At 45.2% G+C, this 24,566-nt stretch overlaps 1 protein-coding gene across 1 annotated transcript in view; it reads right to left on the bottom strand.

The window, feature by feature from the left end:
• NRXN3 (neurexin 3) overlaps nucleotides 1–24,566 on the bottom strand; it is a 1,691,473-nt gene that overhangs the window by 1,425,274 nt on the left and 241,633 nt on the right. The window contains exon 5 of the mRNA XM_034643175.1: nucleotides 13,131–13,148. Within this exon, the coding sequence (XP_034499066.1) occupies nucleotides 13,131–13,148 (18 nt within the window). The remainder of the gene's footprint in view (nucleotides 1–13,130; nucleotides 13,149–24,566) is intronic.

Here is a 24,566-nt window from a genome sequence, read left to right as displayed (position 1 = left end):
TTCACAACAACCTCACCATGGGCTCTGGGTTTGAATAGATCCTCCACTCAGACTCAAAAGCCAGCCCACCAGTGGAGGGTTAGGGAGCAGGAGGTGGGCTTGGTTGAGCCTTTGACAGGAAGGATATTGAGAATCAACAACACCAAATTCCTATGGAACTACAATGCCTTTAAAAAAAAATTACCAAAAATTTGAAAGCAACTGAAGTGTCTCCTATCTAGATGTCACACCCTGACAGAGTGCTACCCTAGCTGGATCCAGGGACCATTCTGGATCCCAACAAGATGTCTGATATGTATACCCTTCCCCTCACTCTTTCTAGTGCTATATTCCACCCTTCTTGTGCCTACCTGTCCGTGTGCACAAGTTCTCAGGGTAGATGTAAGAACAAGAAGAGGAAAAGATCACCAGTAGGTAAGACATATAAAATTGAAACTGCCTTAGAACAGACTGCAAATCATATGTAAATTATATGCAAAATATACGTATGGCCCTCTAAACTCTGCTTCATCCTTTGGGAAAATCCCCATGGAGATAGCAGCTTTTGCAGCTTGAGAGAATGGGGATGGCTATGAAAGCAAAGTCATTTGTAAGCGGCTGTGGCCGTCATGAAGCCTGTCATGAGAATGACTGATACAGAGAATAGAAACCATTTATTGAAACAGGCAAGAGGAAGATGCAGTGTTCAGGAACCAGGCCAGAAGCTGAAGGCCTTCATAATTTAAGCTAGTACTGTTTCTCCCCCAAAACCTATAACATCCCACCCACCTCAGATAGTTTTCACTCCCTCCTACCTTCCTTCATTTTGCCTGAGTAAGTGCATAAAGTATTTCAAGGGAAGAAGGAAGTCACTCATGGGGTTAAAAAAAAAAAATTAAAAGATTCAAGGGGAAAAAAAAAAAAGCAAGTTATCTCTGCCAAGACTTTTCTTTCATTCACTTTCAGGGTAACTTTTATCCCAGTATAAAATCCACATATAGTGTCTCCCTTTTCCATACTGAAGTAGAGAAATTAAATGTCACTAATTGCCACAAGTGCCAAGTGCTAACGTTGAATTCTTATGAAGCCACAAGGACTTTTTAAAAGAGTGATTACATAAAATCAGAAGGTATAGAAATATTCATAGATATTTCCACAGGAACTAAGAAGATCGTGAAGGTGGTAGGGGGTGGGGTCCAAGGAAGAGAAGGCACAAGTGACTGTGACTCTAAGCTGACTGGGAATTTGGAAAAGAAAGAAGGAGAAAGAAGAGATACACACGTTTACATTTTAAGCACTTAAAAGGGAGGAAATCTGGTGAACTTGGGGACAAGAATTATGACAACAGTTAATATTTGTTGACTATTTACTACAGATAAGGCATGGCTATGTGTCATCTCATGAAATATAACTCTATAGGAAAGGCATTGCTGTGACTTTGATTTTACAGGTAAGGAAACCAAGGCCTAGAGCTAAAGTCAAACTAGTTAGTGAGGGGTGAAGTGAGGATTGTAAGCCAGCAGATGGACTGTCCAGACTGTGATGATAACCATAACACTAGCTACCCTGAATCCCTCAGTGCTGGCAGAGAAAGGAGACATGCCTTGGAGAATCCAGCAGCAGAAAATAGTGCCTGAATGCTAATTCAACTTCATTTATGACTCTGGTCCGGCATGATATAACGAGCACTGCGGGGAGCCCTTTTAAAAGGCCACCATCTCCCTCTCCCTAAGCCCCACCCCAAGATACTACTAAAACATGAAGCTTTTCCTTTCAGGGCATTTCTTCGGGTTATTAAGCCATCTCCCCTCATTAAAATGTAAATCTGAACATGAGACACACTCAGCCTCCTCAGCCATTGACACTGTCCTGCATGTGAGATCATCAGAAAGCCAAACAAAAGATCTTCCTTCAAAGACAGGGACAGCACAGGGATTTGTGAGTGAAGGAAGGACAGAGACATGAGGTCACAGGTTGAGGAAGTCTGCCACAGTGGATAGGAGAAAGGACTCAGGAGACAGGGTAGGACAGGGGAGAGGAATATTTAAAGGAAAGAGATGGGTCTGAAAGAAACCTCCACCTACTTGCACAACTGTGCCCGAGACCAGCCCTTCCCTGGGCAATCCCCTGACCTTCATCATGGACTTCAGTGACCTTGTTCTATCACAGGTTCACAAGTAGCTTACATCAGAATTTAAGCCTGCTCAAAATTTTTATGAGTGACCTGGCTAAAAACATTCATTGGCATATGTCTAGATGTTGTGATGAACTAAAGCTAAAAGGAATAGCTAATTTATTAGATATTAAAATCAGGGTCCAAAAGGATATGAACAGGCAAAAGTGAGATTGAATCTTAAGGGACAAATGTGAATTCTGACACTTAAGCACGACCCCCTCTTCTCCCCAAAATAAAAAGAAGTCAATAGTCCAATAGTCAACATGGAATGTACCAAACATAGGGTTTGGGTTCAGAAAATGGTGCCATACACTAGGAGGGACATTAACAAGGTAGAATGTGTCCAAAGGAGAAGAATCAGAATGGTCAGGGGTCCAAAAGCATGTCACGTACAGAATGGCTGCAGGAACTGCTACATATAGCCCAAACAGGAGCAAGCTAGAAAAGGACATGAGAACTGCCTTCGAGTATTTTAAAAGTTGAACATGCAAGATAAGGGAGCAAGCACATTTGGCCAGAACAGAGAGTCAAGTAACAGGGGAAGCCTCATTTGCCAGAAATGCTATAGAAGAGAGTCAGAGTAGGGTTTTTCGAGGTAACTACCAAAAATCCATTCCAACTTGAAGACACTATGCCTTTATGAACCAAGTTGATCTCCGATGAGGCCAAGTAACTATCGGATTGAATCATACAAAACTGATAGTTGACTGCTTTTGGCCTATAAAAATGACTATTTTAAATGGTTCAAACAAATACTCTGAGATCACCACCCAGAATCAAAAAGGTAGAGACTAAACAAAGCTTCAATCAATCACCTAACAGCAATCATGAGCTGACACTTGGGACAATCGCCTATTTACATATATGTTTTTGGCTTTCCCATGAGTCTTGAACACACTGGGGATGAACTGAATAATTGGACTGGCGACAAAGAGAGCCTATGGCTAATTCTCCAAGGCAGGTGCCACCCAGATCCCAGCTTCTGGATTTGTCCTTCCATGAAGCCAACATGTGTCATTCTCACCACTAAGCCCTTTGTAGGATATAACTGTACTAGCCCGCTCACTGTTTGCCCTCTAGACCAACTTTGTTCTAAAGCTGGTCGCTGGACTGAACAGAAAGTATTTCTTCCATTGTCACCCATGAATCACCAATAGCTTCTGTATGGTATAACCATGGGGTAAAGGAAGGAATGCAGCACCTTCCCGATCTATTCCATCTCTTCAGCAGGAGAAGGTGGGTTGGGGTTTCCTCATGCATGAATACAATGGAAAGAAGAGAAATGGAGGCAGTCATGCTTATCACCCTAAGGGTTAAAGGATCGGTGACTGTGTCTTTTAGAAAAGACTTTTCCCAAAGGAAAGGTTCTTACACTCCAACTGTCATGAACTTTTCTAAAATTGCTCTTTATTCATAACTGACATGAAGCTGGAAGGGACAGCTGATGTGCTAGATGAAAGAACCTTACCCTAACAGATTATGGTGTGCTAGACTTTAAAAATCCAGGGCTGAATTGAACAAAATCAAAGAATGATCCCAACTAAGTCAAATAAGCCATTGCAAGTGCAGGAAGATAAATGGTTTAGCAGCAGTGCACATAAAATAGTCAAGATTTTCAGTGACTTTAAGTTCAACTTTATGCTATAGTCATTAAAAAAAAGCAAGCAAAAGTCTAGAAAAAGGGGGGGGGGGCGCCTGGGCGGCACAGCAGTTAAGCGTCTGCCTTCAGCCCAGGGCATGATCCCGGCGTTATGGGATGGAGCCCCACATCAGGCTCCTCCGCTATGAGCCTGCTTCTTCCTCTCCCACTCCCCCTGTTTGTGTTCCCTCTCTCGCTGGCTGTCTCTATCTCTGTCAAATAAATAAATAAAATCTAAAAAAAAAAAAAAGTCTAGAAAAGGGGAACAGTGGGATCATTCCATAATGAACTGGTTGGTACATGTCCGGAATACTGTTTATGGTGTGGGCATGCTTCTTTGGAAGGGATGCCAAAAAAAAAAAAAAAAAAAAGTCATTTTTCAGAAAACAGTGACCTGGATGAAAGAGCTTAAAACCCTTGTATGAGAATGCCCAAGGAAACTGGAGATATTTTGGCCTTTAGAAAAAAAAAAAATCCTTAAAGACAAAAAGCCCTGTCTTCAAACACTGGGAGGGTAATTAGATCTATTCTGTGTGTCTCCAAGGGCTGGATGCAATACAGGTGGTAAAAGCTAGAGTGAGTCAGAATAAGGAAGGCTTTGGAACATTCAGTGCTCTTTAGAACGGGATGGAACAGTAAAAGGAGCAATGAGCTGCTCGTCACTGTAGGGGTTCAAGCCAAGTCTGAATGAACTCATATAGAAGAGATTCAAAAATTAGGTGCCCAGAGAGCCTTGACAACATTTTGGATCCTTTCCATCCCTCAAATGCTGTTTCTAACGATAAGTTTTATGAGGACATACAATGTGGCAGGTAGTGGGGATGCAGACATGGATAAATCCCTGGTCTCAAGAAGTAAGATATCCCATGTCCTTCAAAAGCCCACAGTGGCCAGTGAAGGGGCATGTGGGAGACAATACACAACTGACTATACTGTATTATATTGAGGGCTCTACAAGTCCCGTCACCTAAGGTGCCACTGGAGCTTAAAGGGGGAATCATTCATTCCATCCTTCCTTTCACCTGCCCCCCGCAACTTCCTGCCTTCCCTTAACGTTTATTAGGTAGGAAATAGTGGCTGATGCTAGAGCTTTAAGTCCCTTCACCTTACAGATCACTTTCTTTAAAACAGTGATTCTCAAAACTTTGGTCATATCAGAATCACCTGGTGGAAATATCTTACTTTAATGAGCCTGGATTTCCTTTATTAGTTCTCCAGGTGATTTTGATGTTTACCAAACTTTGCAAACCACTGCTCTAAATCACCCAAAACCTGAATTCAAATCCCAGCTCTATCTCTTACCAGCCATGGGATTTTGAGCAAGTTAACTCTTCCCAGCCTCCTTCCTGTAAAATCTCTTCTCAGGATCGCTGTGACAATCATGTGCAACCACATATGAACAGCACTTAGCACTGCTCATGGAACACAGAAAGGGCTTGAAAGGATGTAGTCATTGCTGTCATTATCCAGAAGACTGGCATACCTGGGCCTTCTCTCTGCCCTGCCTCCCACTTCTTGCCAATGCCAATTTTCCAACAAACCGGCGGCAGTAGCAGACCACCTTGCCAGCGCAGCCTCAGGTGCTTCCCTCCATGGTCACGGTCATCTAAGTTGCCCCACAGGGGACCCACTGTCCTCAACTCTTAGCTGTATCCCATCTTCCAACTCCTTCCAAGACCTAGCCCCACAAACCGACGAGCTTAGCCTGGGTCCTTACCAGACCTTGCTAGATAGGTCTACAGATGGGAAGGTTCTCCGAGGCTGCCATAACCAAGCTGTGTGACTTAACTGAGTTACATGGAAGTTCTCTGGCCTCAGTTTCACACCTGTACAAGGAGGGAATTGGTCTAGAAGAGTTTCTCTATGGTCTCACCAATGGCGTTTTGAGGATACAAATGTTTGAATGAGACTCTTCCACACAGTACAATGCATTTAGCATGCACTGCTTCTTCTTAATGCCGCCAATGCCCATTCATCATTGGAGCAAGAAATACACACCACAGGATCGGGGGTGGGGGCCATACTATCCCACTGAGACTACAGAATACTTCTAACGATGTTTTTCAGCTCCAACTCTGACCTTGTCCTCCAGAACTGAGAAAGAAGCTGAGACCCTAACCAGCACCCAGTGGGTCTGCCTTGCCAGGACAGTAAAGGACATGATTTTAAAATATTCTAGGAAAAAGCACTAAGGCCCAGTGGTCTGCTTCCTTGAGTTAGCTACGGCTGGAGGCAGGCTGGGAAGCAGCTCCCCACTCCCACTTATTCATCAAGAAGAGCTACAGCAGCCAAGGGGGTCTTCCCAGGCCCCAGTGGGCAACCAGCTGGAAGGTGATCCCTGTTAGCCCAGCCAAGGGCCTCCTTCCAATCCAATTACACATAGCCATGGTGGATTCCCTACTGCCTGCAGCCTCCACTGACCCAAGCCCAAGATGGGCACTGAATAAAATTCGATTAACTTCTGTCTCAGGGTGAACCCCTATATAAAAAAGCAGACTTTCAGAGAAGTGAGGAGTAAAACTAAGAGCTGAATCCCAAGCACTATTCACCCGTTGAGCCAGTATTTATTCCATTCCTACAATATACTGGCAACGTTCTAGGCCCAGAGCACAGAAATAGTGAACAGGAGTGTCCCTCTGCACATGTACATTCTGCTGGACCTCGCCATGAGTCATCTCCAGCGCCAGACATACCAGGGTTTGCATCCTGCTCTGCCACTTTTTCTGGGTAGAACTGGTGAGTTGACATCCCTGAGCCTCAGTTCGTTTGTGGGTGAAATGGGTCTAATAATGAAATCTACCTCCTAAGGATGTCAAAAGAATTAAATGATGCATGCAAAAACACCATGTTAGCGCCTGGCTCAAAATACCAGCTCAAAGCGTGTCAGGTGTCTTCCCTAATAAATTAAGGGAGAAAAGCAAATGGGGCTATCGCCCAAAAGAAGAGGAAGGAAAAGACAAACTATGTTATGGTTACCACTGGAGTTAGGAGCTGTAAGTCTTTGGTAAAGGAGAAGGCATTTTCCTGATTGCTGTTCCCCGAGGTATCTCAGTCGGAGGCCTAATCATGGATCCTCAGAAGGAAAGAAGCCTGAGTGGCCATCTGATTCAACCTCTTCACGTTAAAGAAAAGAAGCCTAAAGCCCAGAGAGGTTTCATGACTTACCCAAGGCCACACAACCCCCAGGGAGAGTAGCAGAGGCAGGAGGCGGCAGAATGACAGAGCAGAAATCCCAGGTATGCGTCCCAATCCTGGGACCTGCCATACCCGTATCTGACCTTGGGCAGAGGACCTGACGTCTTCGAGCCCCAGGTTCATCATCCACGACGGGTGCCTGGCGTACAGTGGGACCTCTGTAAATATTGGTCCCCTTGCCTCCCCCCCGCCCACTCTCTGGGATTCCTCAGCCTCATTTCACAGCAGTGGTGGCCAGGATCTAAGTCTGAGAGACCTCTTCACTGAAGGCATGAAGATCAGGACAGATGGGAGAGAATGTGTGACAAGGGAAGCATTGCGAGTGTCTTTTGCGGGGCTCTCCGGCACTGGGAGATGCCTCTGGACAGTGTGGGAGACCAGATAGGCAAAAGAACGCCTTTGGTTTTAAACTTCTCTGAGACCACCTTCATCTGTGAAATGAAAACGTGTGGAAAGGATGAAATGAGCTAACTTAGAATGGTAGCTAAGTAATACGTGGTTTACTATGGGCCAGGCACTGTTCTGAAGACTCGACACGCATGAGCTCACTTAATCTTCACAAGAGCCCCGTGAGGTCGGTACGTACTGTCCCCATTTTACAGATGAGGAAAGTAGGGCCCACGAAGGGAAGGTACCTTATTAAACAGGTCATACTGTTCATACTGGGAGAAAGCCAGGATGTCAACCCAGGCATCTGGCTCCAAGTCTGTGCTCTAAACAGGGGTGGCAAACTTTTTCTGTAAAGGGCCAGATGGTAAGTCTTCCAGGCTTTGCACGCCGCACAGCTACTCCACCCCGCCTTCGCAAAGCAGCCAGGGACAAAGCAGACACGAGTAAGTGTGCCTGTGTTCTGATAAAACTTTATGAACACTGAAATCAGAATTTCATTAAATATGTGCATCACAAATTATTCTTTTGACTGCTTTCAACTATTTATAACGTGAAAAGCCATCTGTAGCTCAAAGGCCGGATGGAAGCAGGCAACGGGCTGCAGTTAGCCCCCGAGCAGTTCAGGGAACCCTGCGCTATCCTGAGCTACACTGCCTCACTTTGTGAACTCTGACGTGGAAAGTGCCGGAACAGGGACGGTCGCAGACTCAGTGGTCAGGAAGCATTCATTTCCTTTCCCTTCCCTAATCCCGGTCACCCTCCCAACCCCTGTCAACCAAGAAAATGGCCACATTGTGCCGTGTGCCCAGCAGAAGAGATGAGGAAGGGGCATTCGTGGGGCGGACCGCAGCTTCCTAAGTCGGCACAGCCCGGCTGGCCCCAAAGGGGAGGAGAAGCTGGACGCTTCAGGTCAGTGTGTCTCGAGCAATCATGTGTGTACACCTGGACGTCTTGGTAAAAGCAGATTCTGACTCAGCAGGTCTGGGGTGAGGCCTGCGATTCTGCTTTTCTAACAAGCTCCTGCGTGAGGCCAGTGTTGCGGTTCTGGGGCCTGTCTCTGAGCAGTCACTTCTGGGGCAAACCCTCTGTGTCCATCACACAAGTCAGACACAACAGTGCTGCGTCCTGACCTCCAGTTCAGAACAGCGTCCCTCAGGCTGGACTCTCCGGAGACAGGGCAGGGCTCAGGATCAATAAGCAGGTCCGCTCTCCCCGGACAGCCCTGAGATGACTTCAACTGAAGGAGGGAGACACCGAGGGCAGAGATCAAGAGCAGGCAGAGGGAGGCTCCAGCAAAGGCCGTCAGCTGCTTCGGGCAACAGCATGCCGGGCCTCCTCGGGGGCCCTGGCAGACAGCAGCCCCCCCTCCTGCGCCTGCCAAGGCACTGATGGACTGAAGCAAGAGGCCTATTTCCTCATCGGGCCTCTGAATAACTAGGGCACTTCCACAAGGTCACAGTTATTCATTTAAATTCCAGCTCTAATCAGCAGGCAGAGCCTGAGAAATTATCCCTTCTGAAGAGAGAGACTGTCACTGGAGCACCAAAAGCAGCCCCTCATGGCTGGAGGGGGAGGCGCTGGGGGAGGGGAAGAGGGGGTCTTACCCCCACAGGCCCCAGCACTCTTCCCTGCCTCCTACATCCTTCCTCTACTCTGCCCTCTTCCTCACCTCCAAAGGGCTTGTTCTCTACTTAGCAGAGACTTGTGGAACCCACAGGAAGAGGGAGAACCCTGAGGGCATGGCATGGCCCAGAGGGGGCTGGGACTGCCCACTCCTGACCCCCAGGCAGCACAGGGAGACCAGTGACAAATCCCAGTGGGCCAGGGGCATGGGATAAGTGCCTGACAGGGGTCTCCTCCAGGCCACAAATGGGTTACCTGGGCTTGGAGATGTCCCTTCCCCTCCCCGGGCCTCATTTTCTCCTCTGAAAAGTAAACTCATTGTCCTCTTTGGACAGGATACGCTTTGAGCTCCAACATGCCTCAGGACCCTACAGACTCACAATGCCCTGGTACTTGTTCCCACACTGTCTGCTCAGTAAATATTCTTGAGGCCCTACTATGTGCCACACACTGCACGGAAAGTGAAGAGTGCAGACACAGAGAAGAAGAACCCCGGCCCACAGCTCTGCCTTGGCAAGGCCAGGTTTTCAAAGATAAACAGCACCAGCTTCGGAGGGAGACAGCTGAGATCCTGGTCTTGTACTAGCAGCTGGAGACCGCGGGCAGTCACCGGCCCTCTCTGAGGCCTGTCTCGTGTGAGAGAGGACGGGAACACCTGCCTGGGAGGATAGATGTGAAGCTTAAATCAGAGCTGAGCGTCCCTCAGCTTCTTCAGGTCAGCACCGCACAAATGCCTGATGCTACTCTGTTATCCTAAACCTCCCTCCTAAAGATGAGGGGGAGGGGCTGGGGATCTTCCCACATGAAGTCCAGAGAGGGATTGCCCACCCCCTTTTCTCCTGGGGGTCTCCAGGACCACCTCTCCGCACCCCCAGCCCACCTCCTGGACCTGGGAGAAGGCGCTGCCTGCTGGCCCTTGTCGCCAGCTATGTCTACCAGTAGGTTACTCCCACCGATATCCCCAGCATGTAAAATTAATCAGTCATCCCTCACAGTCTTCTCGCGGCCCCTGGGTAAACAGTTACATTAGCTCATAAAATCCCCAATTTGTCTTCCTGTGGGGAAGGGGAAAAAATCAGAGAACCACGAAAGGCGTCTTGTTTCAGAGCCACAGCGTGGCTGGCTCCACACTGCCTGGCCGGCGGCTCAGAGATGCGGGAGGCGGCCGCTGACCTCATCCTGGGCCAGGCAACCCGGCCGCCTCCAGCTCCGTCCTGGGCCACAAGGAAAGGTGCTGAACTAGTGACCCGTGTCAGACTCAGAAACCACCAAAAAACAAGGGGTTGGGGTGGGGACTTACAGGATGGGTAATCAGCTCTTGACACCCCAAGGGCAGCACAAAGATTTGGAATCAGGCTGGAATCCCCTCTTGGCCCAGCTCCTCGATGGCTGGGGGACCTCAACACATCACTTAACCTCCTGGCCTCAACTTCCTAGCAGAAAAATGGCACTCAGTGGACACACCTCAGAGGGTTATTAAGAGAATAAGATGAGAGGGGCGCCTGGGTGGCACAGCGGTTGAGCGTCTGCCTTTGGCTCAGGGCGTGATCCTGGCATTATGGGATCGAGTCCCACATCAGGCTCTTCCGCTGTGAGCCTGCTTCTCCCTCTCCCACTCCCCCTGCTTGTGTTCCCTCTCTCCCTGGCTGTCTCTATCTCTGTCGAATAAATAAATAAAATCTTAAAAAAAAAAAAAAAGAATAAGATGAAAGAATGGCTGTACAGCTGGAACAGGGCTGCGTTGGTCTAGTTACAAGGGCTGTTATGTGAGGGAGGGGCATCCACTGACCTCCACCCCTTTGGAAAGACAGACAGGAGCCTGTGTGTCTGCTGTGTTTCACTCCGCCATACTGTTTCATACTGTTGGGTCAAAAGGACCAATAGGCACTTCTGCGAGAATTACAAAAAAGTGCCCCCCAACTCTTGGTCAGAGGGAACCCCACGACTGCAGGCTTGGCAAGAGGAATGCAGGCGGGATTTCAGCCCCCACTCATTCCCACAGCACACACAAGCCAACGTGGAGACCCCAGGTCACATCTCTGCCAGGAACCAGGAGGAGGAGAGGTTGAGCCAAGAGGCACTTCTACAACCAATACTTGAGCTGTTGGGTTCACTACCTCACCACCTTAAGGTGTTCCAGAAAACATCATCTTAACAGAGAAGCCTTTCCTGAGCATCCTCTATAAATTAGCAACTTAGTTTTTAATAGTTTCATTCTTCTCCCCTGTGCTCATCGCCTACCCTCTCATACAATATATGTAATATATACATACATGTAATATGTGTGTGTTCTTTACAGTTCTTTAGTTCATTGTCTTCCCTCAAGTAGAATAAAAGATCCATGAGGACAGGGATTGTCTTCTGTTTTGTCCACTGTTTTATCCCTAGTGCCTAGAACAGTGCCTGGTACACAGTAAGTTCTCAATATTTGTTGAGTAAAATATTATTAAATAGAAGATTAATTTAATGGAATCTTCCTAGGAAATGCTGTCCTATGCATCAGTTGGAACACCATTTATTTTGAAAGGTAGGGTGTGGACAGAAGAAAACAAAGACAGGGAACCGTATTAGCTGTGAGATATTGTATTATTGTTTTATGTTATGTAATATATCACATAGATCAATGGTCAGAAACCCTACTTAAGTCTGGTTGATTCCTTTAGACAGCCAAAAAAAGGATAAATTCATTTGGAAAAAGGACTGCTAATAATGAAGATATCATATTATTTCTAAAGAAAAGTAGACAATAGTCCCATTAGGAAATGTTTACAAGACCTTCAATTGCTGAGAATTTTCAGTGATGGAATTTTCAGCGCATTCCAATGCAGTGTGCATGAACTTTGGAGTCCCAGAGTCCTAGGTTCATATCCCAGTGCTACCGCTGATGAACCCTATGACCTTGGGCAAATGGTGTAACCTGCTGGCCCTCAATTTCCATTATATTAAAATGGATATAACAATACCTAGGCCTTGTATTGATACTATAAGAATTCAATATTAAAAGGACTAAACAAGAAATTGTATGTGAAATAGCTAAGAATGATGATATTCCCTTCTCATTTGGTAGGGTTAATTACTCTTCTTAACTCAAAATTCTATCCAGTTTAGAAAAGTCTTCAGGGGCGCCTGGGTGGCACAGCGGTTAAGCGTCTGCCTTCGGCTCAGGGCGTGATCCCGGCGTTACGGGATCGAGCCCCACATCAGGCTCCTCTGCTATGAGCCTGCTTCTTCCTCTCCCACTCCCCCTGCTTGTGTTCCCTCTCTCGCTGGCTGTCTCTATCTCTGTCAAATAAATAAATAAAAATAAAATCTTAAAAAAAAAAAAAAGAAAAGTCTTCAAATCCTTCTAAGTCATTTGACACTTCTGACCCATGTATGGTATCCTCTCATATGAGTCTGTGTGTGTGTGTGTACATATGTGTGTGCCTGCACATATGAACACACACACAATGCTTACAATTAGAACCCTGGATGAATATGCATTTTAACAAGAGAAATGCACAATTAGCATAAGAATGGTCCTTCCATTTGTTCATTGACAAAAACCATTCCTCTTTCTTTTCTTTTTTTTTTTTTTTTTGTTAATACAGTGAGCATGTATTAGTTACATAACCATTTAAAAATTGCTAATTTCATTGTGGGGTGGGGAGAAAGCCATTTCTTAGAATAAAAAGAAAGAAGACTTCTTTCACCCACATATTTTCCACGCTAAGTATGTCATATCTTCAACTTTCAACCACATGAAACTATAGAAGATAAGTAGGTCTATGTATGATAAGGCAAAAACACTCATTAAATTGGAGAATTCATATCTTAAGAATATCTTTAAAAAATATTTCCAAAAATGCTCATTTTCCACTTCTTTGATTTACCCAGAAATGTTAGTCAGAAGGAAGTGACTGTATAAGCACGGGAACCACATTCCTTTGGTTTTAAAACGGTTTTCAAAACCAATATGAACACATCAATTCAAGGCATTTCTTCCCAACCCAAATCAATGAAAATGCAATGTACTTAGATCTCTCTTCTGTTTAGAGTCCCCAGAAAAAGGTCTCACTCAGAATCAAACCATGCACAATCTGGCAGAGGGGAAATTTCCACGGCAGCTGTGCAAACACGGAGACTCACCTGGACCTTGACTGACATCTGTGGCAGCATTTTCAAAGAGAGGGAAAGGCAGAGGAGAGAAAGGGGGAGAAAAAGGAAGAAGAGTGTTAGAAGCACACACACAACGCAATGTGCCCTTGCATGACTATCATGTTCATGCAAGACCCCAAAGGTACTCAGCTTCTGAGCACTTAGTTCCACCTTCACCCAAAAACCACCCATGCAAGGCAAGGGACTAAGCTCCCTTTCCACTGTGCATGTAGCAAGACAGGTGAGCTTCACATCTGTCCGGAAAGACATCATCCTGGAATCAGATAGGACTCTGAAGAGCCAAGCAGACTGGAATCCTGCAAGAATATTGGTTAAAATATTCTGGTTGATTTCTGCATAACACCACCCAAGCAAATCCTCCTCGCCTCCAGATACAGAACACTGGACATGATGTCAAGTAAGTTTCCCCACAGAGAGAAAAAAATAATAAGCCACTTCCTTGAGGAACAAAGAAAAAGAGGCATGAGAATTAAGAGCCAGTTGCAGCATTATGTACCATATAGGACTGAAGGATAGAAGATAACAAAACTCCAGTACTCCAGTGACCATCCTTCATCACAGACAGCAGTGTGTACTCAGGAGATGGTGCATGAGTAGATCATTTGCCATACAAATTGAAATTCTGCCTCCCCTTTTAATTTTTCTCCTTGCTTTTCACCCCATCATTAATGACAGGAATTGCCATTTCAAATCACTTTTGACAACTACAAACAGACATCCAGCCCTAGGAAGGTTGACATTTGAATTAAGCCAATGAACTTTCAAAAAAAGAAGAACGGTTCACTCCCATCAACTTCATGGACACAGTCTCCTCCTCCTACCCTAGAATGTAGGATAGAATCCTGCTGAGAAGGCAAACCAAGAGCAAGCCAGAGCTTTGTCAAAACCTCTAGACCCAACCTGAAGGATATACCTCAGCTGAGGAGAAGGAACAGGGGGCTGCTTCAGGAAACCACTGACCATCCCAGCAATCCCGGTGACTCACGTAGAATCATGGGACGGTAGACCTGGGATGCCCACAAATATCATCCAGCTTAATTCACTTTTGGTAAAGTTGGGGGATGAAAGAAGTTGAGAGACGTGCCCAAGGTCACACACTTAGTTCAGGTACAGAGACTAGATAAGACTCTAGGCCTCTTGAATCCCACCCATTTCAACATTTATTCCATGGAGACCCAGGTCCCTCGGAGGCATATGGGACCCAAATTCCATTTGTAGGTTAAAGTGAGAACCCTGGAGCCATGGGGGGACCCTCCTCGCTACGCTGTGAGTGGGTCATGGGTTTTATCTACTGTGCCTCTAATTTGCTGCAATCAGATTTGGAAAGCTTCAGCAAGATCCATAGGAACTGGAACTCTTGCCCCAGGAAAATCCAGGCACTGACCTAACAGAGCTGTGCCCCCACATCCACGAGGGACAAACCCACAGCAACAGCTAAGCATTTCTCCAGCCCACACCTAGCCTACAGCCTAGAAGCTGTATCTGCCCAAAGAGACTTCTAGAGAGCTCTGAATCATTCCTCAGCCACACCCCCTTTCAGATTCTCTGGTGAGCTGTTAGATTCAGGGGTACAGTGGCAGCAAGAAGAAAAGTGGCAAAATAGAAGAGGTGGGAACGGAAAACATTCTGTATAAATAACTAGGCAGGGCAATTAACTGTGACTGATGGATTGCCTAGAATAGTGGTCGTTAAAATACCCCTTCATTAAACAGGATATCAAACTATTTACATGTGGTGGAGTTCAGTGGTGGGACTGTCAACACCGTTGTTCATGGAAACATGCTCTTTGGAGGCACCAACACCCAAGGGAGGCATGATACCTTGGAACTCCCAAAGTTCTTTAAATACTAAGCTGCCCATTTGAACATTGTGTTTAGAATCTTAAGCTCTGGAGACAGATCTGGATTCAAATCCCTTCCTACTGAATAGCTGTGGGTCAATCATGGAGCTTCTGAGTTGTTTCCTCAGCTGTACAATGGGAAGAGAACAGAACCTCCCTCGTGGCAGTGTTATGAGATTAAATACTTGTAAAGCACTTAACTCACTACAAGGCAAGCACTGCATAAATATTAGCTGTGCTGATTGTTACCATTTTGAATTACCAGAGACAGAATTACCAAAAAATGTTGACCAGAAGGCTCCCTGGAAACACCAAGAGCCCTCAGGAATTAAGGCTGTGTGTATGTGTGGGATTTCAGTTCAACCCTTCTACTTTTAAATGAAGGCTCCAGCCCTCTCGTCTCTTGGGTCTTTTTCCTCCCTTCTCCTCCTCAGTGGGAAGTGGGGCAAGGAGGAGGTAAAAGGTTATAAGAGAGCAAGAACAGGGATTCGAAAAAATTCCATTCCCTCCCGAAGCTTTAATTGGCCTCAGTTCTAGTCCTGAGCATAAAACGTACAGCATCTCTTCTTGCCAAAGACGGGCAACAAGAACACCAAGAAAACCTCCTTCAGTGAGGGGTCAGGGTCCTGGCTCAATTTCCAGCTGTGTCACTGAGCTGGAGGCAGTTCTGAGCGTTGTGTCCAACTTGCAGAATAGAGACACACAGTGTCACCTGGCCCCTGGTGACAAGAAGCAGTGAGAAACCTGAATCTCCACATTCCATTCGATTCTTACCAACAGAATGAAATGCAAAGGCTGACTGGGGAAGCGGGGGAAAAGGAACCTCAACCATATTCGTCTGTTATACTGTCTGTCCATCCTTCACCCCTTCTTTGTGTAATAAGTCACAGCTGTCCTTTGGGGTATCCCTTTCCCACCCTTAATCCATGTGGCTTGGTAGAGATAACCCCCACCTTAACTCCAAGTGTAGTCACGTGACTCAGGCCAAGTCAGAAGACTTGGCACAGAGAGGAAGAGCCACAGCTGGATTGCCAGGATTCGGGCTCTGGGTCTACGTAGATCTTGGGTCAGGTACTGAAGCTTTCTGTGCTTCAGTTTTTTCATCTGTAAAATGGGTATGAACGTAGTTCCTACCTCCTAGGGTGGTTGTGAAGAGCTTGGAATAGTACCTATTCGACATTAGCTAGTAATTTTATTACTTTCCTATATGAGAGGACAAGGGTATTAAAAGTCTTCCCTGTGATCACACAGCAAGGAAGGCTGACCTAGGATGAACTGCAGATGTTTCTGTCTCCATGCCTTGCTGCTGTCCCACTTCCAAGACGACCATCCCCAGAGGTCCCCTGTATGTGCTTACTACTGGTCTTCAGCCTGGAGTCTGTGCCTGGGGGAGCAGCATTGGGCCCCAAGACTGGTCAGAGGAAAACTAAATATGTAAATGTGTGTCTGTATATCAATTTTTTAATGGAGAAAAATGGGGGCAAATTGCAGAAGAAAAGGCAGTTGACAACCAGATAAGATTGATCCAGGAGAGGTGGCATCCTCACCCATACCAGCACTTCCTCTGCTCCCCCCGCCACCACTGTTTTATTTTCTCACACTGCTGGGCCTGTAGTTTTCCAGAGCACCACTGCATTTAAATCTATATTCTATTTTCTCTCCTAGAAAATAGGTCAGACCCAAGACAGAGTTCACCAGGTGGGGTCCCAAAAGGTTTGGCTGGGCCTCGCCTCCAGGAGGCTGGCTGTGCAGCCTGTCCTACACTCCCCAGAGCTTATCCAGGGGCGTGGGGTGTGTGTTTGTGTGTGTGTATATGTGTGTGTAAGTAATGAGTCTGGGATCTCAGACTCCTCCCTTGTGAAATTATGTAGTCCAAATGAAGGGTAAGACAGGAGGACTCCCTGGCTGAGCTCTCTTCTGTAAACACAACAGCAGCAGATGGAGGGTCCCTACTTTTTCCCCATGGTTAGAAGAACCAGATCTCCCTCAAACTACAGGAAAATGTTTCCTTTTGAGCTTTAAAATAAGTGTGCTGATTTTACGCACTTGTGGCCGAGGTTATTGCTGAATACAGGATAAGTGTCTGTGGGGTACTGAGTGAAGGTGGGAATGCCCTAATTTACTTCTTCCCTGGTTGTGATGCTGAAGGCAGTAGGTGAAGGGTAGCAGCCATGGTCAAATCCTTCCTCTCCTGGGTTGCTGCCCTAATCCCTGCTTTGAGCATGGCATTCCTAACAGAGGCAGCCCCAGACTGGGTGAGAATTTGTTTTCGTCAGAAATTTTTTCCAAGATCAGCATGAGTGCCAGAGTTAGGGGCACAGAAGAGGGAAGATGCAAGGTCACAAGAGCCAGTCTTCAGACCTGGTCATAATAGAAGTAACTAATACTAATTAAGCAGGTCCCACCAGTCTGTGCATGTGCTAGCCCCTGGACTGAATGGTCTTTGTCAGGCATTTATAAGACAGTTTCTCATTTTCTTTAGGTATCAGCTCAAATATTACTCTCTTAGAAAGACCTTCCTTATCCACCTTCTCTAAAATAGGGACCCTTCTCTGCCACTTACCCTGCTTTTCCTTCCTCATGGCACTAATCACTATTTGACATCACAGGATGGGTCTCTGCTTTTATTGTTTATAACCCCCTTTAAATACAAGATTCATGACAGCAGTCTTGTCTGTTTCATTCACTGCTTGTATCTCCAGCGTCTAAGCTGGGTCTGTTCTACAGTAGGTGCTCAGCAAGGTGTACTGAATGGTTACTAGACCATCTGAATTGATACTGGAATCTGCATTTACACACAAGAAAAGAAATTAAGAGAAATTAAGACACACAACTATGGACAGAGAGAGCTGGTATTGGACTCTGAGTCTGTCTTAATACCCTACTAAATTAATAACAACTGTTTTCTCCAGTGCTACCCTCATGATCACATGGGTTGTCCCCCTGATGTAACAAAGACAAAACCTGGCAGTACTAGAGAAAAGAGAGCAGCTGATTTCCTGGTAATTTTGGTTAAACTCCCTGGGAAGGCTCTCACTGGTTTAGCTTAGGTCATGTGTCTCTTCCTGAGCCAATTACTGTATCCAGCATCACATGTCAAAGGGTAAATGTAGGGGGAAAAATGGGATAATGTCTATCTATCCCTGACACAAAGCACTACCAACTCATAATATAGCTTTCACTAATTGAATATTCTCTGGGTGCTGGTGCTAAGTGCTTTATATATCTCGTCTTATTTAATTCTCACCAAAACCCTAACAGGTCGGAGTGTTATTCAACCTGTTTTACAGGTATGGTAACTAAGACCCAGACAGGAGGCTCTATCTTAGTAATATCTCCCATACTCAGAGTAGCATAACCAGTAAGGGTCAAGCTATATTTCTGGATAAAAGAGCAAACCATCTGACCCATTGAGCTACAAATTAGGGATAGGAATATAGGGCATCTCACAGAAGTGACAAAAAGGCACAGCCCAGGGCAGAGGGAAGGGGTCAAATGCAATATGACCATAGACTTGGCCAACTGGAGTCTTTGCCCTGGGCTATTTGCTGCAGAGGGTTATTATCTGTCCCTACTGCCGCTATATCCCACCCCAGGATCTGAGGAGTCCACAGGGCCCACAAGATGTTCCCACCAAGAACCAGCAACACCCGCCACTAACCCCTTCGTACAGTACAATCAGGTACTCAGAATTCTTTGCCCAAATGGCCCCACATTCACTGGAGTCCATTCTCCCAAAAGCTGACCAATCCACTGATGTGTGTGCACTAGTGTCAAGCAATGGCCGAGGGAAAGCAGTTTACAGGAGCTGTGGACTTCCACAGGCTGGGTGTCCACACAAATGTCCACAAGCATCCTCATAGTGCTGGAAGTAGAGAGAAGGGAGGCTGCCCACTGGGAGGCAGATGCCCATGTATGTTCTTGCCCCAGGCCCACGAGCATCAGGTCAGGCCTTCAACTGAGGAGTACCCCTGACTACATCAGGGGAGGAGGAAAAAGGCATGTGCTCCATCTCTCCAATAGCCTGTCGTTTCTTGCCCCTGGGGAGAGTGAGCACAAGGTTCTTCCCTTTACTTCAGGAACAAATACAGAAACAATCCTGTGAGCTGAGCTAAAGCAAACTTCCAGCGGCGAAGCGGCTGGGCTTCCTGTGTTCTGGGGCTCTTCCCAGTTTTCAGTGTCTGAGCTCTTCAAACACAGGAAGAGTTGTCTCTCCACAAAAGGCCAGGTGGTATTAGCTTCATCCCCAACACAGAGCCCATTTATCCGCCTTTGTAGAAGACTGAGCACCGGCCCCCCAGCCCTGGTTCTGTTTGCTTTTGTTCTTTGATGCTAACGACTCCAGCTTGCAAGAGGAGCAGAGAGGTTGCTGCTGTGTCAGATGCCAGCCAGCCTGGAAGGCAGGAGCAGGGAGAGGAGCGGGCTGCAAAGCAGGAAGGAACACGGATGGCACGCCCATGGGCTGGGTCACCATGGTGCCCAAATCCCTTAGAGGCTCTAACATACTTGCAGTGTCTGTGGCTTGAGAAACCAGAGCTTGACTGACAGTTGGGGGAAGAAGGAGTCTACTTGTTACACATGCAATCAAAGATCAGCTCAGACAACAGGGTTTGGTTTGGTTTGGTTAATGTTTTAAGGATTTTGAGCACAGACATGGGGGTAAGGCAATCTGGGGTTTGAATCCTGACTTTACCACTAGTGATTACAAATACTTTTGTCAAATTGCTTAGTTTTACCTTCCACTTCGGCCACATGGAAATAATGGCAGTAGGGTCAGTTCTGCTAGAAGCACATGTACATTCCGAAAAGTCACCCACACGGTGCAAAATCACATGGTAAAAACCACAGAGCTAATGGGGAAAATCAAGTTGGGACAAGATACCCCAAAACCTCATCAATGACCCATAATAGAAGATAGGAACCAGTTTTACACGTGTTAAATGGTTAAGAAATATATAAACACTACAATCACTAGAGCCCTTGAAAAAGACTTGAAATGTGCTTGTGGAAGCAGGAAGCCTGTGAGTTGTCGCCAAGTAGTGAGAGGAGGATGCACTGATGTTGGGCGGAGTTGTAACACCAGATGTGCATGGGTGCAGCTCACAGCACACTTGGTAACTGAAGGAGCACGCATGCTTCCGAGGTGTGTGCATTCTGTGGATTTCTACACAGCCTGCTTCAGCAGGCAGCAGTTTTCTGCCTTTACCTCGTGTTTCTTGTGGACAAAATCATGCATAATCAAAGGCAAAATTATTATGCTCAAATCGTTCCCTAATATATCAATTGCATTGGAACAAATTTGCATTTTCAAAACAAGCTTTCTAGCAGAACTGACTGTACCTAATTTATGTGACTGTTATGAGGGTCAAATGAGATAATCCACATAAAGTGCTTAACACAACACCAGGCACAGAGTAAATGTTCAATAAACACTTACTGAAATTGTTATTATGAATGCCTCTGCTGGCTTGTTGATAAACCCCCGGTAAACTGAAAATGCCAAGTTGAGCTCCTATCCAGCTGTTTAAGCCTTGTAAACAAAAGGCATCTCTCACTAAACAGTACTTCCCAGCGTTAGGTCATGAGGCTGGCACCTACAATAGGATCCCACCCAACAGGCTTTAGAAAAGTCTTCATAGCAGGTGGGCAGAGCCAGGAGATAGAGCCCAAATGCCAACTTCCTAGGTAAAGAAAATGGATATCATCCTCCCCACATGAGCATGACCCACCAAGGAGAAGAGTACACACCTGCAACCCAGAGAACACCAGGAAATCAGGAGACAAACTGACCTAAACAAGAGGATGTCCCTCATCTTGGTAGGTTAGAGAGGAGTGCATCACAGGAGGGAAAAGAAATCAGTCAATCCTCATGGAAAAAGAGCTGAGATGCGGACAGCTTCAATTTCCCTGTCTCCTGCAGATAGCACAGGGATTAAGAGGCAGGGTCTGGAGTTAGGAAGACTTGAGTTAAAGTCCTGGCTGTTCTACACACTGTATATGAGCTCAGCCATACTAACTTACCTCCCTGCGTCCTAACTTTTCCATCTGTAAAATGGGGAAAGTCTACCTATCTTGTAGGACTGATGTAAAGGTTATAAGGAGCTAATTATGCAAAAGCACAGGGAGGTTGTCTGGCACAGAGGAAGTACTAACCAATATTAGCAAATCATCATTATAACTTGAACTGGGTGGTTTCCATGAGACCGAAGATCTGCCCTCTTTCCAAGAATTCCTTGCTCTCTGGAAAGACTAACTCCTTGGGCTTGTGCCAATTAGAAGAATGATCTGGGAGAATCAAGTGAGTCTTCTCAGCAGAGGCGAGTTCTGCAAATTTTGTAATTCAGTACAAAGGGCCTTGGAAGGGGAGCCCGCCACCACTACCCACCCTCTGTAGGGGGTGCTGTTATATGCAGGAAAGAATCCTGCCTTTGGAGTCAGATGCCCCAATTTTTTTGGGTTTTCCTAAATATTTTTGTTCTGGTGGTAACATACACATAACATTTACCATCTTAACGTTTTTAAACGTACAGCTCAGTGACATAAATACATTCACACTATTGTGCAGCTGTCACCACCATCCATCTCCAGGACTCCTTGCACCATGTAAAACTAAAACTCTCTTCCCATTAAACAATAACTGCCCACACCTCTTCCCCCAGCCCCTCAGCCACCACCTTTCTCCTTTCTGTCTTTACGAATCTGACGACTCCAGGAACCTCCTGGAGGCTCCAACAGCATTCATCCTTTTGTGACTAGCCTCTTTCACTGGCGTCATGTCCCCAATGTTTACCCATGCAGTGTACATCAGAATGTCCTTCCTTTGCCATGCTGAATAATATTCTGTTGTATCTGTACACCGCATTTTGCTTAGAGAAGCCCAGGTTTTGAGCCCTGACTTTCCAACCAGCTATGTGACCTCAGGCAACTCATGGCCCTCCTTGAAGCTCTTTTCACTGTCATAGTTAGTATCAAAAGGATTAAATAGAATACCTATTCACAATGATATTATAAAAGAAACTTAAACATATGACCCAGAAGACATGGTGTTCATTTTCAGTTATAATCCCTGCTATTTTATGAAGACCTCCTATATGTATGTCACCTATGGCAGCATTGTGTATATATGACTTCATTTAATTCCGATATAGATACTGTTGTTATCCCCACTTAACAAACAAGGAAACCAAGACTCAGGGAAGTTCATACGCCCAAGTTCACATAATTCATATGTAGTGGCCAGGATTTGAACTCTGATTTCTCTGAATTCAAAGTCTTTTTCTTTCCCATACACCATCTATCCATTCCCAATTATTTCTTCCCTTGCTGGTCAACCACCCAAATCTAGATCCTGGGGGTATGGGGGCAAATGTCAAGAAACTGGTGTGGGCCCGCCAATTCCAGTGGCAAGAAGTGATGGTCATTAGCCAAGGACACCATCAAAAAAACCCCAAAAAGACAACTTACTGAATGGGAGATGACATTTGCAAATGATATATCCAAGAATGGGTTAATATCCAAAATAAATAAAGAACTTATACAACTCAATACCAAAATAAAAAAAAAAACAAAAAAAAATCCAATTTAAAAACAGGCAGAGGTCCTTAATAGATGTTTTTCCAAAGAAGACATACAGATACATGGCCAACTGATGCATGAGAGACTATCAGCATCACTAATCATCAGGGAAATGCAAATCAAAACCACAATGAAATATCACCTTATACCTGTCAGGACGGCTAAAATCAAAAAGACAAGAAATAGCAAGTGTTGGCAAGGATGTGGAGAAAAAGGAACCCTCATGCACTGTTGGTAGGAATGCAAACTGGCGCAGTCACTATGGAAAACAGTATGGAGGTTCTTCAAAAAATGAAAAATAGAATTACCATATGATCCAGTAATCCCACTACTGTGTATATACCCAAAGAAAATGAAAACACCAATTCAAAAAGATATGTACACTCCTATGTTCACTGCATCATTTACAATAGCCAAAAGATAGCTACAACCCCAAGTGTCCATTGATAGATGAGTAAAGAAGATGTGGTATATATACACAACAGAATATTACTCAACCATAAAAAAGAAAGATTTTGCCACTTGTGACAACATGGATAGACCCAGAGTGTATAATGCGAAGTGAAATAAGTCAGAGAAAGACAAATACCATATGATTTCACTCGTATGAGGAATTTAAAAAACAAAACAAAGACACAAAAACACAGACTCTTAAATACAGAGAACTGGTGGCTGCTGGAAGGGAGGTGTGTGGGGGGAAGAGTGAAATACATAAAGGGATTAATACATTTATCCTGATAAGCACTGAGAAATGTATAGAATTGTGAATCAGTATACTATACACTTGAAACTAATATAAGTGTGTATTAATTATACTTGAATTAAAAAAAAAGAAGGGTCAGTAAATATAGTAGAGTATCCATGACATCAGAACCCATATTTCAGAGAAAGAATTATAATTTGAGGCAACATATCCAGAACAGAATTTCCCAAAGATACAACACCCAGCAAAATGTGAATAGGGGTTCCTTGCCAACAGCGATGACAAAAAAAAATTGTAGTCGAGTAATAAATTTAGAAGCAAGTGAATTAAACAAAAATAAACAAGGTTCTCTGGCTAGACTTCAGAAAGCCTAACCTACACTAAGACACACTGTAAAGTCCAAGAGGGGATACAGTATTCAGGTTTACAAAAGTTTTTGAACACCAGACACTTCTCCCTCCGTAAAACACCTAGTAACATCTCATGGAATACAGTTTGAAAAAGGCTGGCTGTGAGGTTCTCAGAACAGCTGGGAAGGCTTTAATTTGCCATAAGCCTTTATCCTCACCCTTTCTGTTCCCATAGCGAGGTCTGTGTCGGGTTCAATTCAAAATAGCTAACGTTTATTGACTGTGATACAGGCCAGACACCGACTTAGGCACTGGAGACTCAAAAAACAAGTGCCCTGAATGCAGTTAGTAGTAAATCTAATAAGCCAAGAGAGTAGATAAACATGATAGGGTGGCCCTCTATGGCCTATTATTGCACTTAGTGCTAATGCGGGATTTAGGGTTGACAGAGAATGCCTCAAAGTTATTTGCTGGAGAAACCTTGAAGTGGTCCCCAGAGGATGGACAGCAACAATTAAGTGGAGAGAACATTTCATCATAACTGACCAGTGGTCAAATTGACACCCCTGAGAGTGGGGCTCCCTGGGAGGCATGGTGGCATGAAAGCTTTGAGCTCAAATACCAGCCTTGCTATTATTATGACCTTGTATAAGTTGCTTAAGCTTCATCTGTAAAATGGGGATTATTCTCTCAATTTCACATTTGTCAGGAGGATCAAAAGAGGCAAATACATCTAAAATGTCTAATGCTTAGCACACATTTGTTCCGTTTTCTTTAGTGACATTTTTGGAGTAAGGTGTTAAAAAAAAAGAGTCTGCAGCCTCATATGGGTTTGGGAAGAAAAGGGGGTTATGCCTGATTAGCAGCGTCTGCCATGGGCTTCAGGAGGGGGTCACGTATTGACTCATAAGCTGGAGACTTCCAACTAAATTCTTTCC

The sequence above is a fragment of the Ailuropoda melanoleuca genome, chromosome 14 (assembly GCF_002007445.2).
Source record: "Ailuropoda melanoleuca isolate Jingjing chromosome 14, ASM200744v2, whole genome shotgun sequence".
Lineage (NCBI taxonomy): Eukaryota > Metazoa > Chordata > Mammalia > Carnivora > Ursidae > Ailuropoda > Ailuropoda melanoleuca.
This window is presented reverse-complemented; position numbering and strand designations above follow the sequence as displayed.